At 38.3% G+C, this 19,212-nt stretch overlaps 2 protein-coding genes across 3 annotated transcripts in view; both read right to left on the reverse strand.

The window, feature by feature from the left end:
• The window catches only part of LOC133990351 (leukocyte cell-derived chemotaxin-2-like), a 337,858-nt gene that overhangs the window by 255,609 nt on the left and 63,037 nt on the right, over positions 1–19,212 (reverse strand). The window lies entirely within an intron of this gene.
• On the reverse strand, positions 11,432–17,426 carry LOC133990871 (zinc finger protein 568-like). Of its 2 annotated transcripts, none has more exons than XM_062429287.1 (2): positions 17,187–17,426; positions 11,432–13,319 (listed from the first exon to the last, which is right to left on the reverse strand). In XM_062429287.1, exons 1-2 carry the CDS (start codon positions 17,356–17,358, stop codon positions 12,601–12,603), a joined length of 891 nt encoding a protein of 296 aa, XP_062285271.1. In that variant the 5' UTR covers positions 17,359–17,426; the 3' UTR covers positions 11,432–12,600. The 2 variants fall into 2 exon arrangements, with proteins under 2 accessions (XP_062285271.1, XP_062285270.1); XM_062429286.1 differs by having other exon boundaries at positions 11,432–13,322.

Genomic DNA, 19,212 nt, shown 5'->3' on the forward strand with positions numbered 1-19,212 from the left:
ATGATACAGTTATTTTAATTATTATGACTTATAACATATTGCCAATAAAATAAAAGTAATTTGCAAGAACAACAGAAATAGAGCCACTAACGTCTAATTTTATATTTACACATCCAGTGGCCCAGTGTTTCCCACAGAATTTTGAGATCTCAGTCCAACCCTCTAGAGGAGTCTGGTAGCATGCTCCCCTGGACATTTTTTTGGACATTTTTAAGTCAAATGCATCATTCTGGTGCACTCTGAGAACAAACAAACCATCAAAAAAGACTAATGTCCATATTTAATTTGCATAAGTGATTATCTAAGTTCAACTAGTTCATTTCTGAGGAACATAAAATACTGTTAGATTTTGACATTTTTCCGTAAATATCTTTTTACACATTGTTTCAACTATGCATTGTGTTTCTTTAAAGAACTAAACTGTCTTTACTTAATAAAAGACTTCCAGATGACTTAGAAGTGGATCAGCATCAGAGTTGATTTATTTTACAGATGGAAATAAAGAAGATCTTTCATTAAGACTTTGCTTTTTCTAAACTGAATCAACTAAAGCAGCTTAAAGCTGCTGCTGTGTTTTAAACAGCACACCAGTGTTTCAGATTAAGAAGTTTGAGGCTGAGCTGCAGGGTTTAGTGGAGATGTGTGGGGAAGTTTATTTGTGCTGTTGAATGTAACCGCTGTGAAACAATCAGAAAATAACATTTTATTGATCTGATTCACCAGCTTTCTTACTGTCTCCCTCGCTTCACTCACTCTCTACCTCGCTCGACCACAGCTAACACAACAGCGTCCTGTAGCCACTTACTGACGGAGCAACTCTGTCCGCCATTCAGTGTCCGGACCTTTTATACAGAACACTGAGGAGGAATAAAGTAGTAGTATTCCTGCATTGAACAGACTCTCTGAGAGTAGAGGAGAGCAACGCGACGAGAAGTGACAGCAAACTATAGCAGAGGCTAACGTTAGCTGCTCCTCTCCTCTGTCTCAGCGGGGCGGAGCTGAACCCTCCATGCAGCAGACACAGAGAGAGCATTTTTTGTTTGTTGTTTAAGTCAGGCCAGATTGACTATCAGGCCACCAGGAATTGTCCCGGTGCTCCCGATGTGCAGTCTGCCAGTGCTTGAGTATTTATTAGTCTGATGACTTTTTACTTTTCCTCCTGACATTTGAATACAAATATTTGTACTTTCGTCTCCTTACATTGTCAAAACAGGCTTGTTAGTTGTTTCAACCTCGATGACATTATAAAAAGAAGACATGATGTGCAAATAAACGATAGAAAGGGTATCTTTTTTTTCCTTTTCGGTGTGTGCTCCGTGTCCCCCAGTAAGACGCCGCCCTGGGTGACTTCTCATATCCAAATCTGCTACTGGAAGGAAAGTCTCAGAATGTGCAGACTGCAGGAATATGACAGCAGCAACAAGACTCCTACCATATGAACACATGCTGTGCACTGTGCACAGTTTACAGAGTTCCATTATAACAGCAATCTGAGACAGTTAGTGAGTCAGTGAGGAGGAATTAATAAGATTAACACGTTAACGCTGACAATCCTTATATTTATATTATATAAATATATATATATATGTTCTGTCTGAAATTTGGCTTGCAGCAAAACTACACTATGTCCAGTGTTTTTTTCTTCTTCTGCGCAGGTTAACAAAAGAGGAAAACAAAGAAGATCGTCAGCTCAACTATTACATATTTTGGTTCGTTTAGAAAAAAATATGCATATGTGACACCCAACCATATACCAAAGTCTGTATGCTACATTGTAAGAATTTATTGCCTGCGGACCAAACAATCAAACTACAGGTCTGAACACGCCCTCAGAGTCCTGCAGACAGCTGAGGTGACCGGCTGGCTTTTCACATGTCCGAAAGCGTCGCAGCAGATTTACAAACAGGCGTTATTTGGATAAACTGAGCACATATTGGGAACCTACATAGTTACTTTCTCACCTGAAAAAACATTAAATGTTAATAAAGTGGCTTATTAACAGCTCCAGAGAGAAAATGAAGACTGCCTTAATCACAGCGGAGTTACGCTCTCAGCTACTGATCCACAGTCAGTAGTGTGGGTGGGGCTGTGTGAGCTGAGGCTACTGCAAGGGGCGAGGACCAGAGCGCTGACCTACATAATCTGCATATTTTCTTAATATTTAGCTTTGCACTTGGCAACCTGTTTAACATTTAAATTTAACATTTAGATTTAGATTAAACTTTTAGATTTATCTTTAGATTTAATATTTAGATTTAGATTTAACATTTAGATTTAACATTTAGATTTAAATCAAACTTTTAGATTTAACATTTAGATTTAGATTTAACGTTTATATTAAGAAATAACATTTAGATTTAGATTTAACATTTACACATATATTTAACATGTACATTTATATTTAACATTTATATTTAGATTAATTTTTTTTTTACGTATACACATTTTTAACATTTATATAGAACCTGTTTTTTACTTAAATGAAAGAAAAATTTGCTAAATGTGAGAAAAGTGAGCTAAATATTCAAAATATATCAGATATAAAACTGTAACCGAGATTTTACAATCGGCACCTTATATGTGAGCTGGTGGACCATCACAGCATATCTATTTTTTACTGGCAGGTAATCACAGCTGAGTGCACCCCTTTACTCTCACTGCCAGAAGAGGGAGACACAAGTCCTGTACTCCATCTTTAAGCCGGAGTACAGGAGTAAATTACTAATTGAAGGCCTTGGACTGTGTGATTACTGAATAAAGTGGAGGACACAGTGATTGGGGTAGATGCATACATAAAATATATTCCCTCAAGTATACTCATTCATACAGCATTATGGTTACACTAGCATTTTGCTGATATACTAGATCAATGTTGGCCTATTTGAAGAAATATTTTATCAACCTGTTCATGTCAGCCAACATATACCCTTTCTGTGCTCTGTAATGTTTTAATTCATAGGCTTTTCCATCCAGACAAGAATTTATATTCAAATATCGAATGTCATTGTGGAGGAATAATTTGCATTAAAATAATCAAATTTGGTCAAATCTTCAAAGTTAAAAAATATTGTCATAGAATATTATATTACATATCACGAATGGTGCTGTCTGATAGTGCTTCAACACTTGATTTGTTCAAGCTGTTAACACTGTCTTTAAAACACTGCTACTTCCAAAATTTGATATGAATTCAGAAACTAAACTACTATTACATTTCCATAATACAGTTCACAGCTTAGAGCTATATAAGCATGTTAAGCTTTCTGTTCCTTTGCAACATTCAACATTTGAAAGGTTATGTTTGTATTCCACTTTCTAACTTAAGCATTGATTCCCACTAGATATTACTAAGCATTTTTGTTTTTCAACACCTGCTGAGTCATTGGCAGTCCCTGCACACTCAGGTCTGTATTCGTATAGAAAGCAGGGGTTCTAACTAACATTAGTTTAAGCTGAATTTGTGGTTCCCCTGAAGATGCATGTAAACATGTCTGTGAATGTCCAGTTAAGGGTGTTATGGGTATGGGTACACTTTGCGACTGCAAAGAAACACACAAGTCCAAATGCAAACAATGCATAGTCTAGAGTCTAGACTTATTCGTAATGCTAGCTGGTTGCTGGATTCAGTTTTGTCAGGTGGCTGGACTGAAAAGGAGACAAAAACAAACATAAATGTGCTGCATACAAGTATTAAAGAAACAGCCAAATGTCTCAGAGCAAGTCCGTGTACTTTCATTTATGTGCAGCTCAGAGAAAAATAATTCCACCTTTAGTCCCATTCGTGACCGGAGAACTCTGTATGTTCATCTGTGATTTGGTCATATAAAGTTCTCTATGTAGACCTAAGGGGAAAATATTCCATCATTACACTCAGGCAACAGACATTTGTGAAATCACAAGTTTTTACCATACCCCCAAGGTTTGCCTAATGAACATTTATTTGACAAAATCCTGTAGTGTGAAGTAGTGGATCGAGTGCGATCATAAATAGGGAGTGTTAGGTATCTCTCTTAACTGGGTCCAAATGTGGTGATAGCAAATGACTAAAATTTCAAAAGTAATAACAACGGTTAGTTTGTCCAAGATCATTTGGTAATCATGTGAACACATATTGGGCCTGATTTACTACACATGTGTAAAAATGTGTGCAAACTTGACATCACCCTCAAAAAAATGTGCAAGTTGATCTACTAACACAGAGCACTGAGGCTTGCGTCTTTTAAATGTGCAAAATAATACACACTGTCCATTTAGTACGGTTGCCATAATGAATATGTAATATTTTAACCCCAGTGTGCAAAATACAAAGAGGAGAAAATGAAAATATGAAATTTTAGCACACGCATTGTGATTGACCAAACCTGAAGGTAATTTTGCTGTTAACCAGCTGTGCACTGAGCACAGATGACTTCTGTTACTGTGGTAAAGAGGAAACGAAGGCACAATGACAGGACAGAGTTTTTCCACCCATGTTAATATTTTGGAGTGTAATATTTGTGGTTTTACTAACAGCATTGACTTTGTCACTAATACTCTCCCATATGTGGGTTTTTCTGGTAATATTAGTTTTAGTTATAACTCAATATATGAGTTAACCTCTTCCACTAGAACCTGATCACATTTCATTTTGTTCTTGCAGCTTTCTGCTCGTCCAAACTCTCCATAAAGACACAAAACCCTCATTTAAATACTGCTGTCTCCACCCTGTTGCACCTTGCTAACTAAACGCGCAATCTATTGCACTGTGCACGCCATTTAGTACCCTTTATTTGGGATGTTAGTAAATCAGGCCCATAGACTTAAACATTTGATTGCAAAGATTTACCATAAGTAACATCAGAATAAGGCTTTAAGCTTTAAGTGTCATTCCTCATTAAAGATCTTGTGAAATGTAGCGGTATGTAATATAACAGTAACTTCCTCCACGTACAATTATCGTACAAGACATCTTGTTTTCTACTTGTCCATTACGATTCATGACAGTGTTGACTGTATGTAATATTGAATACTATCAACTAGATAAAGTTGTGCTTACCTTTACGCATCAGCTCTGGCTCAAACTCCTGGAGAGGGGCTGGACTCTTTTCTGTGTGTGGGGATACTTACGAGTCCCCCTGCTATGTGACTGAACCTGAGTGGCATAGAGAATGGCCATGTTTGAGCATAAGGTAGTTCATAAATGTACCTGGTACCAGAACACTTTAGGCCAAAGATAGATGATTGACTTTGTAGTTCTATCACCAGATGTTGGGCTGTATATTTTGTACACTCAACTGATTACCATCTAGTGTTGAGTTGGATCAGGTGGCAGGGAAGTCTGCTGGACAGAGCTGGTAAACCCAAACATGTAGTAACGGTGAACTAGGAACGTGGCAAAGCCCCCTGTCTGCTGGATTTTAAACTCCCACTTCCAGAGGAATATTTCCTGTTTAAACCTTATGGCAGGTGACAGGTGCTCTGCAATCTTGGCAGGAAGTCATACATGTTTGTGTGGGTGTCAGGTTACTGTCGATATGGACGTAACGTATACAGTGTGCTGCCATTGTGACTCAATCCCAGATAAATGGCAGAGAAAACACGACACTAGATCATGCAAGAATACATTTTGTCAGCTGTTTTTTTGGTCAGGCTTCAATTATACACTTGTGTCCAAATGACCCAGAATTCTTGTAAAGTTTCACAAATCCAGCTTCCTTGCAAGGTAAGACCCGCTAAATACATTTTGAAAGTGCCTGCCCTTTTCCAAACAGTTTCCAAGGACAGCTTGGTTCAGGTGGTTCTGTGTAACACCTATAGGATGCAAGTCACCACAAGTATCCAATGAATGAATCAGTCAGTTCACATCTCATCTGTCCATTCATGTTTACACCTAAACGTCATTTTTTCAAGTGCATGGATGACATTGTTAGTGAAGGTCTGCGATTTAATAACACCAGACACAAACCTACACTGAAAGCAATACTAATGAAATTGTTTGTTCACTTTTACAGGACATGTTACAGTGCAGCAGAGGATAGGAACATGAAAGGGAAATTGTGGTTATGTTTTATGTCTGTTTTATGCCAATCATGGATTACAGTCTTTATAGTTGCTTATACTGTATATGACATCCTACAATCACACACACACACACACACACACACACACACACACACACACACACACACACACAGAACGACATAATGCAGAAGCACTACTGGAGTTCAAAGAACACCATAGGCTGTATTCAAGATAAATACCTTGTTGATGCCCTCAGCCCTTACTTTTTCTCTCTCAGCCTGGAGTCAGTCCGAGGAAAAAGTGTGCTTGTGTTTTGTGATAATGATGGGGGAAAGTTCAGCTCCAGTCTTGCCCTCACTCCCTGCCTACATGTCTGCATGTTGCTGACATAAGTCAATGCCCGCAGCCATATTTACAGTAAAGTGTGAATGCAGAGCCCCTTTTTGTTTTTAATTTTTACTAATTTGCACAATAGGCTATGTTAGACAAGACACTACTTTAAAAATGCGTCCACATGTCCAAATGTTGCTACAATTTAGGTTGCTACCTAAATTGTTTTATGCACACCTATTCTCCTTTGACCTACCATGATTTATATCAAAGAGACAGATGTAATCATCAGTCTTTCCGTCTCTTCACAAATTAATGTATGGACCTACAATGGGTCTATGTGGATATGTGCAATCGTAATTATTAAATAGCATTTTTTAGGCGGATATGAGACAAGTGTAAATAGGGTCTAATACAAAACATGAATTGTATATTGTCAGATTATGAGGTGCTTAAAATGTACCCTTTCAGCTTAGAATATGGCCAGAAAAAGTTGCTAAACTTAGCTCTGGGCTCTCACCACTCTTAAAAACTGATAACCAGCAAACCTTTAGTGTGTTGTGTAGCTTTAGTCCATAGTCATAAACCATATTTATTGTTCAATCACTTGAATGTACTGTAGCTACAAACACATAGGAATAACATCATTAAAACAAATATTTTACCCTGGTGGCTTGTTACAGATTTTTAATGGTCAAATGACACAAATTTGACATACCGTCAACACTGACTGTCTCATCGTACACCACTCTCTCCTACATGGTATAGATTTGTAGTTAGATTTACAAACTCAAAGAGAAGAACAATTTGAACAAAACGTATTATTTAGAGGAAATAAGAGTCACTCAGAGGAACTGAAGTAACATACAAAGTGGAGCTGGCATAGCATAAACATGTTCAGCCACATCTCACAGTCTTTTTAAGAGCAGGTTTAGATTTTTATTTGTCAAACTACTATTTCCAAGGTCAAGAATGAATTTTCACACTGAAGCCTTGAAATGTCTTGAATACAGTGATCTCAGACCTGCCACCACTGTTTGGAAAAAAGCGAGCTAGTTAAGTGAAGGAAGAATCTATCGTCTCACAGCTTAACAGCTTTCTGGAAAATGTAAGAAGTTTCAGTTTTTGTAATTTGAGGCAACAGTTCCTCTCTGGAATTGAAGGTACTGAGACATTTCCCCCATCTTCCTGCTCTGAACTCAGGGCTGTGTTAGCATGCTCCAGTCCAATACCCTGATCTGTCTTTCCTATGTGTCTTCCCAGTGAAGTCCCAGAAAACCCTGCTGCTTCTCACTGTCAGCATTAATGAAGACACTATTATATTGTTCTGGCAGTGTTACCATACTTTCATTTCTGTCTACATGGTGTTGATTTTATTTTATTTATTTATTTTTTATTTTATTTTAATCCTTTGATTAACAGAATTCTTCTGTGGTACTTGCTTTGTTTTTTTTTTATGTGTAAATGCTATAAGACAAAAATGTATATATTTGATTTGACTTGAAAGGCAATCTGTTATGGATTATTTTTTTCTCTCTGTCTGAAGGGTTGTGTGTTACAAAAGATTCAGAACATAAAAAATTGTAATTGTTTTGCTTATTGCTCATGGTACATAACTGTCTGATCAAACCCGGACAGGATTGTTTCAGATATTTAGTGTTGACTGTGTTTTTTGATGTGGAAACCGTTACATTTTGCTTGATTGGAAAAAAGTGTCCATGTTTAGTTTCTTTTGCATTATTCCAATAAATGGCTTTTTTTGCCATTTCTTGCCAGTTTTTGTAGTGTTAATGTGTCCACACCAGGGTTATTATAGTTAACTAAAACTAAGACTAGGAGCGAAAGAATAATTTAGTTAACTGAAATTTAAAAAAGATAGTTTTTTTTTTTTTTAAACTCAATAAAAACTACAATGAACAAAGCAAAACTAACTAAAACTAAAGTGAATTGCAGATAAAATCAGTTTAGTTTTAGTTTTCCTTTTATTTTTTCCCTCCATTTTTGCTGTATTCTGTTCAGTTTGACTTCTTGAGATAACAGGCTAGTACCAGTAGGTGGCAGCATAGTGGCTGCTGTGTAACGCACAATAAGAAGATGCTCAACGTGTAATTTATGATTTTTTAGAAAGAAGAAGTTGTTCCAGGCAGGAAACATCACAGCCCAATATGGGAATATTTTGACTATGAACTATGAAGTGTGGTGATGGGAACATTTGTGGGATACAGCTAAAAGGGAAAAATCCCACTAATTTCACATTAGTGGGATTTTTTCACCTTGGAAGTTCTCCCAGAGAAGCAGGAGACCACAATCACAGCAAATGTTGCCTCAGTCACTGAGGCTCAGTGTCAGTATTGTTTCATCCTTTTCAGCTTCTATTAATCAAGATTTAAAAACTATAATAACCTCGGTCCACACTCACTCCCTCATTCAATCATTTACTTTTCCCATAGACCCACAACAGATTACTATTACTATTAATATTATCATAATTATAATTATTATAACAGGGCCATTTGGAACTACCTGGTGGAAGAGTTCTTGCCTGAATCAACCATGGATGACTGGCAGTGTTTCAGTTAGAAGCGGTGGAACTTCCCTATCTATGGGATCCATAGATGGGAAGGACTTGAATTTCCAGGTTCCCCCAAGGTCCAATTCTTAGTTTCACAACTGCAAAGGGAACCTTTCTTTGATCCTTTTTGACAGTGGTGGATCCATCTTTGGTCAGCATTTCACATATTGGCTTCTCTAAAGACTCCCTCCTCCCTGGAGCAGAGTACATGGAACCCCCAACCCAATGTCCTTGTAGGATATAGACGTTTCCTCTGCAGCAGAATGTCGTGCAGCCTTTCCCTGGTCGACTATCCAGGAGGGTCTTCAATTACAGTTGCTCTCCTGTGCAAGTTTGGTAGTGGAGTTTGTTTTCGGGAATCTTACAGGCCAGTGGTGGATGTACCAGTGTGCCAGAATAACTGTTGGCTGAATTAACTGGTGATAGATGCAGATGTTTCGTAGGGGTGGCTTTTGAGGACCCCATGTTGACTTTCCAGGAAATAAACATTCCGCTTACTTCATCTCTCCACCACATTAATTAGTCTGTGTCTCTGACACCTTACTAATGTTACAGAAACAACATTCTGGAACATTTATTTAGGCGTCGAGACAACTACATGAAAATAGTAGACCTCTCACTAAAAACATATCATTTGCTGTCTGGTCATAAAAAAACAACAAAACTATCTGTGTTGGAGTCAAAGCACTGATACTATAACTATAATGACTATGAGTGCCTTTGCCACCACTGTTGTGCCACACAGACATCAAGGAAAGAGAGGATATAGTCACAGAAACACTTCACAGTAACAAATCCTGAATGCATCTAAAACAACAGTGAATTGTGGTATTATTTATTGCAGCCATGTTAAATAAAGTGTCCCAATATTTTTTTTAAATACTGGCTGGCTTTTTTTACATTTCATCATTTACAAATCAAATCTTTAAAATAGGCAACACACCAGCTCTGGTGTTGAAAACACATTGGTGGAGTCTAACAGGTGATATTCCGCTGCATGCTGCGCTGAATAATCTAAAGCATATTGTTGTGATTAGAAAGATAAATGTGTGCAGCCTTAACATAAAATATGATCAATGGTTTATACACACGGCACAAGTTATATCACAAGTTAATCTGGACATATCACACTTTGCCACAGGTGAATCAATGCTGCTTTCCTGTTGGGTGTGAACATATTCCAGACTGTATGTTACACACTGTATGAAAGTATCAACACTTCACACATCGACTTTACACCACATTAATAATGACATTTGATACAAAACACAAGACCGACAACAAAAACATATTATTAGAAATGTATGGACGTTTGAAGTTACTGCCACTGTTCGGCACCTGCAGACACTTATCACTGTTTTGTAGCTGAAACGACATTTCGGGCTGAAGTGGGGCATAGAACCACAGTTCAATACCTGCCGCCACACTTCACTAGACACTGAGCAATCAGCACAGAAAAATGTCAGCTATATGACATATGATATGAAATTAGTGCAACAGAATCCATGATGAAGACTCAAAATAACCCTTTAAACATGGTATAAGCAGGCAGTATCAGCATGAACATGCACAGGGCAGCTGCACAACATTGGTCAGTGTTACATCCGTTACATACATTTTCAAAAAACCTGCAAACCTGTGTCATGTTAACCTCATTTATATGGACTATTGTACCCCCGTAGTGATTTAAGCTTTCCAGACCTGTGCGTAGAATTTATCCAAAATCTGTTAGTTAACAGTCATGTCTTTAATTGATTAATAGATGTGCTGAATCATGTGTAAATATCCATGTGACAACACAACAGGATCATTTTGTAACCAACTTAATGCTACTGATTTTTGCAGTATTTTTAACAGGCATCACCACAGGGAATATCACCAGTAAATTCAGCCCCCAGTTAATCTAAACCATTACTCAACCAACAATATAGAAGTCTACGCAAAGGCCACTCAATGTCCTCCACAACTTCATGAGGGCCAACCAGTAAACAAGGACTGGAAATGGACATGCTGGAGAGCCAGGAATGGACCATTTTATCAGATGAATATTAAATATCCTCCTTGGGTCAAAACACGCAGTGAGGCTCTAACATTCATCTGAAGCAACAACTGATTTTTGAGTGGAGGGCGACTTTAAATTCCTTATCATTGAAATAATTTTAGATATCCAGAAGCACCAATAAGATTTAACAGAACAAGGGTGGATGAACTGTTCCTTGAACAATATTTCTATATTTGTGATCACTTTTCTGTATTAAATATGGTTGAAATATGGGAAGAATATTTTATTTAATTGTATTTTACACCAAAAACAAACAATAGCACACTTTCTAAATACATACACACGTGGCAGTGTTATGACATCTTTATTCAATGTATTTCATTGGCTGAAAGCTTTTCAGCTGTACATTATTAAACCAGCTCTAAGAAAAATGGACTATGAAACAAAAGAAAGAACGCTTATTTTGTTTTTTAGTTCATTTCATTTTGAGTTCAGTTCATTTTCAAAAATTCAACAGGAACTCAACAGGCATTAACGAAAGAGTAATGTTGATGCATTGCAGTAAATGGTGGATTTCTATTAAATAAGTCTATAAAAAAATAAATTCCCACATAAAGTCACGTAAATAATATAAACACAACCCTGAACTGGACAGGCTGGACATTGCAGACATTGAGCACACTAGCCTGTGCTTAACTTGAATTTTAAAGTAAACGAGGAAAATGTTAGTTTTTGAGAACTAAACAGAAATAATACACTACAGTAGGCTGATTATGTTATCAATTCTCTGTCACATTTTCAGTTGCCTACAGCATAGGCTTTGCTTCAGAAACAGTCTGATGAAAATGAAATTTGACCATGGCTTTTATAGCTACTGTTATCATTGTAACTGCAGGCAGTAAGTTCATCTGGGTCAGTGATGGCACAAGACACATGGAGCTTGTGTTGTGAATGACTCTCAGTATCTCCAACTCAAACTCACTCAACTGTGGCTGGTTTGCATGCGTAGTGGCGACGCACTTGCAGAGGAACAGCCATCCTCATTCTCCTCCCCTCCCACCGCTGCTGACTCATCCTGATCATATGCTTCCCCCACCTTCTACCTCCAGGACACCACCAACCATTGCTCCTCTCAACCCAGCTCGCCTCATCCTTGGTCTTCTCCTCAGTAGTCTCCCACCTCCTCTCACTACAGCCCTCATGTTGCTGCTTGACTCTAGCCATTGTGAAAGGCTTCAGAATATTATTAATAATGACATAAATCCCCATTGTTGAGCAGGCAGATGAGCACTGCCAGTCATTCTTCGCTCTGCCTCTTTGGTTTTCTACTTTGAGGTATTTTCACCTCTTCATATATTCATCCGCAAAAACACCAGAAGAAGAAGACAGGGTCCCAACATTGCAAATACACTACACAAGTATAGTTTCTCTGTGAATTTTCCACATTTGTCTTAAATGTCCAAACAAGACCAGCACTTAGTATATATAACCATTGACTGTTATATTGTCAAAAGTTTGGATCGCCACTATATTACTTATTCACATAGTAAACTAATGAATGTGAACAGAAGCCAGGAATCAATCATTACAACTGAAAACGTCACCTCAATCAATGGCAGCTTTATTTATTTTAAACATGTGACTTTTTACTGAATCTCTTGACATTAATGCAATTCTGTCTCCCTTTGGCAACCTCTCACCAACAAAGTTTTTCCCTTGTGTGGACAGTCATGTGTTGTGTCAGATTTCCTCTTTGTGCAAATGTTTCACCACAAACAGGACAACTACACAGTCTTTTCTGTGTGTGAACTATCAGGTGTTTTGTCAGATTGCCCTTCTGAGTAAATCTTTTCCCACAAAGTGTACAACCAAAGGGTCTCTCCCCAGTATGACGTCTCATGTGTGTCTTAAGATGGTGCTTTTGGCCAAATCTTCTACCACATTTACAGCAGCTATATTTAGTGCCAGTATTACATCCTATATTGTTTACAGATGCATTTTTTTTCATAGTATTTATGTCCGTCTGAGATTTCCTGGTCTCCTTCCAATCACCAGCATTATCTTCAGTTTCAGCTACAGATGAGTATGAAGTCTTGTCATCAGATCCAGATAGACATTTAAAACCAGACACTGACATCCTGGCTGTTTCTGGTCCTCCACAGTCCTCTCCATCAGCTTCTGTTATTTTCATCTGTTCAGTTGAGCTGCTGCCTGGGGGCTCTGACTCACTGCTCTCTTCAGTTTGTCTTTGATGAAGCTGTGACAACTGAGATTTCTCTTCATCATCATTCTGCACAGGGAAATGAGTAAGTAGGAACGCTTCCCCCTCCTCTTTAATGTTTGGGTGCTCCTGGACCACACTGGAGCTCAACCCCTGATGCTCTTCTTTTATCACCAGCTCCTGCTGCTGGACATCTGCTGGAAATACAAAAATACAAACACATAATCAAGTTTAACCACTTACTCCTTAGGTCTCTGGCTCAGGGTCCTACTCGAAAATGACATGCTCAACATGAATATAGTATATATCTGCAACTACAAGGTCTATATGAATAATAATGGTATCACAGGGATTAAAGCAAAAAGAAATCTTCTGACTGAAAAATGTTTTCAGTCAGAAGGGGAGGAGGAGGAGGGGCTCTCTCTCACATCCCCACTCTCTACCTTTCCTCTAAAAAATCCAAACGCCAAATGTAAATGTATGGATAAATATTAATTTAACAGTTCAACATAGAGTATATCACCATCAGTGATAGGCTGCCCATGTCTGCTTTGTGTTGTTTTTGTGATAATAATGTAGGTAGGGTATCACATTGTATATAATTATTATTCCTCTGTCATTCTCATCAGATCTGCATTGATCTCATATATGGCCTTTCGGCAGTCCAATTGACGGAAATCAGTCAGCGACCGAGTACTTTAATCACTGTAGTATCATAATAAAGGTAACACTTGTGAGATACCTGTAGAGGTGAAAGCATAAGCATATATGTTACTGGGTCACACTAAATGAAGATTGAACATAGCATAAATGTAATATTTAATCTCCCCTGACAAAAATTAGCATTTTTATAGTAAATAACACCTTCTGAATTATGCTTCTGTAGACAAAAACCTCTACAAACTGTAGCATAACATCTGAACATTATCTGTTCCAAGTGTGCCATCTCCACTCACTCCCTGGCGCTGAAATAGTTACATTACTTATCCCATTTTGGAGCCCTGAACAAGTATGAACTTGTTTGGTCCGCCTCAATAAATAGTTCCAATCTAGTATCATAGACTATAAGAAATGGACGTAACATCCGTGACGTCACCCATTGGTTTGTGGATTGTTGTTGTCACTACCCGATGTGAGTCACACATGCGCAGTAGCGTCCTCCATCGTCCACCATCTTTGACAGTTATGTACGGCAACTCCGCTTGGAAAAAACACATTATTCACCCGACTAAATCGCGATTCGTGAGAAATATGAACTTTTGAGTGCTTATTACATCTCTAAGGTTATAGTTTATCTCGTATTTTATATATTGTTTTGTCAGCTGCAGCACTGTGAGAAGAGTTATTTCTGTGTTTCCTCATGTTTATGTGTATAATCTTAATCTAACAGCAGCAGTAGTGTTGTGTAGTAACTGCAGGGCTCCAGCAGAGGGAGTGTTGTCATAGTAACTGCAGGGCTCAAGCAGAGGGAGTGTAGAGCTGTCAGTCATTACACACGTGACCCGAGGAAAGTTTGTGTCTGTGTATTTTTCACATTAATACTCATAAATACTTCCTTTAAGGGCTTTTAAAAATATATATAGAGTCTAAGTAAAAAGAAAAAAGTCCCAGTCACATCAGCGGCTAACTCCGATCAGGATATATCAATAACGTTTTTTGTTTTTTTTTAAACTAATGAACACTGCGCATGCACGACTCACATTGGCCGCTTGGTCGCACTCACATTGGGTAGCGACATTGCGCATGCGCGAAAAACACGCTTGTGTATTAATACTTCCCCGGTTACATACAGATGTACAAACTTGTGTTGAACTTCTTTTGTTTCTATAATTTCTTCGGACTCGCATCCAACTGCTGAAACATGTATGAAATACATCTATCCAACATATAACAGTAGTTTGTCCAAGTGGTGTTGCCATAAGTAGCTGTCCAAGATGGCCAACGATGTCGGACGCTACTGCGCATGTTAGCTTTACCTAACATCGGTAAGCGACTCACATTGGGTAATGTCAGTTGTCACTGTCACTGCCCGATTTCCGGAGCTTCCTGATTTTCTGTACGGACCGTCCATGCATTCGCGAACGAGCCGCCATCTTGTATGGCAGAGGTCACTAACTGGCGGACCGCGGTCCGGGTCCGGACCCAGAAGCTGTCCCATACGGACTCGGACCTACAACCAAAACAGAAGGTTATGAATTGTTTCGCTTCTATTTTAACCCGGCGCAGCTTCTGTAGTCTTTACGGTAGTGGTTTAGTGGATAAAGAAACGCACAGACCAATTACATGCGAGTTAAGCCATCCCACGTGATACCACTAAGCCAATCAAGTCTGGACATTCAAGGCGGTAAACATTGCGACTCTACAGAACAAACAGATGAGAGAGTTAGAAAGAGTTAAAAAGACGGTAGAAAGAAAAAGAAAGGAAGCGATAGAAAGTTGAGAATAAGGCGAGTGAGACGGAGAAAGGGAGAAGTTCACTTGTAACAGAAGCAAAAAGATGTGTAATATACACTACAGAAAAGAGTATGGGCATCCACAACAAACAGAAACCCTTAAACATACAATAAATAAACAAGTGATAGATGTAAAGTGACCAGAATATAAATAATATTGCATATGATAAACAGTTTGCAATGTGAAAAATATGTTGAGTAGTGGTGAGGACTGAGAGAAGAAACTACAGCATGTTCAGGTTGTGCAGGTGTTGTAGGAATGAAAGATCATAAGCAGCTTATATTTAGTTTTCTTGTGTGGACATTAAATATTAGACTACTAAAATGTGTTAAAACAGTTGTGGCATATCTACAAAATAAATTAAATACTACCAGAACATTTTAATATTGTCACCGTAGTTTCTACAATAGATATTGTCAAAAAGTTTTTGAATTGTACTGAATTAATTTGATTTGACAGTCTGTATTGAACACATGCAGATGTTGATACAACTACTAGGCTACTTAAATATATATCACACTAAATAGTTAGACATTATGATCTTCCGGACCTTTGCTTCAAGACATTTTCTCCAACTGGACCTCTTTAAATTTGAGTTGAATATCCCTGTTGTATGGTAACTCCACTTGGACAAACTTCATTCCGTCTCTGCCCGATTTCTTTGTTGTGATTACTTTATACACACACATAGATATATCTATATATATATATATATATATATATAGATATATATATATATATATATATAGATATATCTATAGATCCATTGACTTGTCCATTGACTTGTATAGAGACAGAAGTCCTTTTGACACCAAAACGGTCGCCCCCTGATGGCCTTTTGATAGAATGCAGTTTTAAGTTACTTCCGCGTTGGTCTCCGCTCAGAGGACCTGAACTCTCCGCCTGTCTAGTATACAGAGTTTAGAACAGTTCGGTTTCACATACGCATATTTCTTAACAAACCAAAATATGTAATGACTACTCCTCATAGGTCACTTTGGGGTTTATCTTCTTCATTTTCCTCTTTTGTTAAAAACCTGGACAGAAAAGAAAAAGCCACTGGACACAGTCTAGTTTAGCTGCGAGCCAAAGTTCAGGCAGAATATATATAAATATATAATATAAATATTAGGGCTGTCAATCTGCAGACCCTCGAATCTCGAGTCAAGTCATAGTAAAGAAGAAAACTAAGAGGACTCAAACAACTATTTATTTGATTTTTTAAAGAATTAGATAAAGCAAATTTGATTGCGATAAAGAAAGTGGGGATTTTTCCCAACAGGGCAACTCAAAAATCATGTTTATGAACGGTTTGCAAATTATTTATTAAGTAATATAATGACTTATAAACCATCAATGAAGCTATTCATTGGTGCTTATCAACGATTTCATCACATTTGATACAGATTAAGTGGTGCAAAAACAGAGAATCAGCCACTAAATATATCATTATTATATAATTATTTATGATATTACATTTCCCCCTAACTCCCAATCAGGAACTGACTTCAGCGTCGTAGAAACCCGAGCAAAAACTAAACCTACATTTTACCCACTGTGGTGGTATATTATTATTATTAATATTATTATGATAAGAGTTTACAGACCTGTTCTGTGTAACTTTATCTCAGGTTTCCAAACGATATCCAGCAGTCTGCGCTGGCGGTTGATCTCTGCTTCGTACTCTGAGATCATAGTTTGAAAATGTCGGAAGATTTCTTCAGCAGCAACAGTTAGTTGCTCGTTGATTAACTCTCTGAAATGTTGAACTGAACTCATTGTTGTCTAATTACCAATCAAATGTCTCCGTGTCCTGCTCAGAGACACACCGAGCAACTACTAGCACGTTTTGCTACCCGATGTGAGTCTTCTTCTTCTTCTTGTTTTATGGGGGTTGGCAAACAACGAATTACCGCCACCTACTGGAATGGAGTGTGGATCAAAGTGGCTATAACACCCTCTCCAAAATAACTAAATAAATACAAAAAAACCCCACATACCTTATATCCTCCCCATTAAACCACTCACTCTAAGAAACTCTAACATTAATTGCCAACACCTACTTCCAGCGTGTTCCTGTAACATGGTTCTGAGGTCATACTGTATCTTATTGTCAGTAAGCTTTCTAATCCACCTCTGTATTTCGGCTTCATACCCCCGACAATGCACCATAACATGCTCTACTGTTTCAGGTTGACCACATTTCTCACATTCCCCCGTGTTATTTTTCCCTATTTTAGCTAGTGTACCATTAAGTGCAGTATGTCCAAACCTAAGTCTCGATATTATGGTTTCCTCTCTTCTGTCCCGTCCTGCACTTTTCATGTCACCCACTTTCCTTTATATTGTGTAGAACCACCGTCCTGTCCTCTCTTCCTCCCATTGCTTTTGCCACCTACTCCTCAATCTTTGTTTGATTATGTTCTTGACTTCCAGCTTACTGAGGCTAACTGCCAAGTCAACAACACTATTCTTTGTTGCCTCCTTCGCAGCCTCATCTGCCGCCTCATTCCCTTTTACCCCAATGTGTGCCGGTACCCATAGAAACACCACTGTATCCCCCATCATTTGAATCCTGTATAGTGTTTGTTGCACCTCAATCAAAATATATGGTCTGCTGTGTGAGTGACTGTACTGAAGACTCTTGAGTGATGAACTTGAATCAGAACAAATAACTGCTCTGAGGGGCCTTACCTCTTCAACCCACTGCACTGCTAATAGTATTGCCACCATTTCCCCTGTGTACGTCACAGACACTTCCCCACTGATCCTTTTCCCTACTGTTACCTGAAACTCAGGAACAATAAAAGCTACTCCTGCCCTTTCTGAATTCTTGGATGCATCTGTATACAGTTGAACGTAAGAATTATATCTATCAATATACAGTATGCCTGTACATTCTGTACATTATACCCTAACTCTCCCTTCTTGCTCTTCTGCATTAGTATTGTAAAATCTACTGTGGCATTTGGCAATACCCAAGGTGGAACGATTGACAATGGTACTGTCGGACTAACATCTAAATTTGCTATTTCAATCTCTTCTGTTTCCTGTGTTATTGTCCAACCAAAACTTTTACTGTCCCTTTTTCCCTTTTCCCAACACGGTTCTAAAGTGCATTTTGTTGGATGATCTGTCACATGACCCTGCAAATTAACCCAATACACCAGCGATAATTGCAACCTCCTCATATCTAATGGCATTTCCCCCATTTCCACCTGTAATGCTGCTGTTGGAGTTGTTTTCAAAGCCCCTGTACATAGCCTCAATGCCTGATATTGAATAATGTCCAGCTTTCTCAGGGATGTGCTTGCCGCCGATCCATACGCCACACATCCATAATCTAAGAGAGACGTAATCAACCCACAATATATGGCTTTTAGCGCACTCCTGTCTGCCCCCCAGGCATACCCCACCAAACACCTCATCACATTTAAGACTTTTTTACATTTATCCACCACATTTTGAATATGCACCGCCCATGTGAGTCTCTCATCAAACCGTATTCCTAAAAACTTAAACTGTTTCACTCTCTCCAGTTCTTGATTGTACAATGTTAATTTAACTGTGTCACCAATTCTTTTCCTTGTAAAGACCATTATCTTTGTCTTATCAACTGAAAATTTGAATCCC

This window comes from Scomber scombrus, chromosome 11 (genome assembly GCF_963691925.1).
Source record: "Scomber scombrus chromosome 11, fScoSco1.1, whole genome shotgun sequence".
Taxonomy (NCBI): Eukaryota; Metazoa; Chordata; class Actinopteri; order Scombriformes; family Scombridae; genus Scomber; species Scomber scombrus.

Bases quoted from the DNA above. Each gene is read 5' to 3' on its own strand.
- LOC133990871 (XM_062429286.1), bottom strand. From the start codon at position 17,358: ATGAGTTCAGTTCAACATTTCAGAGAGTTAATCAACGAGCAACTAACT. The intron at 13,323-17,186 runs GTCTGTAAACTC...TTGTATTTCCAG, and splicing joins GATAAAGTTACACAGAACAG to CAGATGTCCAGCAGCAGGAG.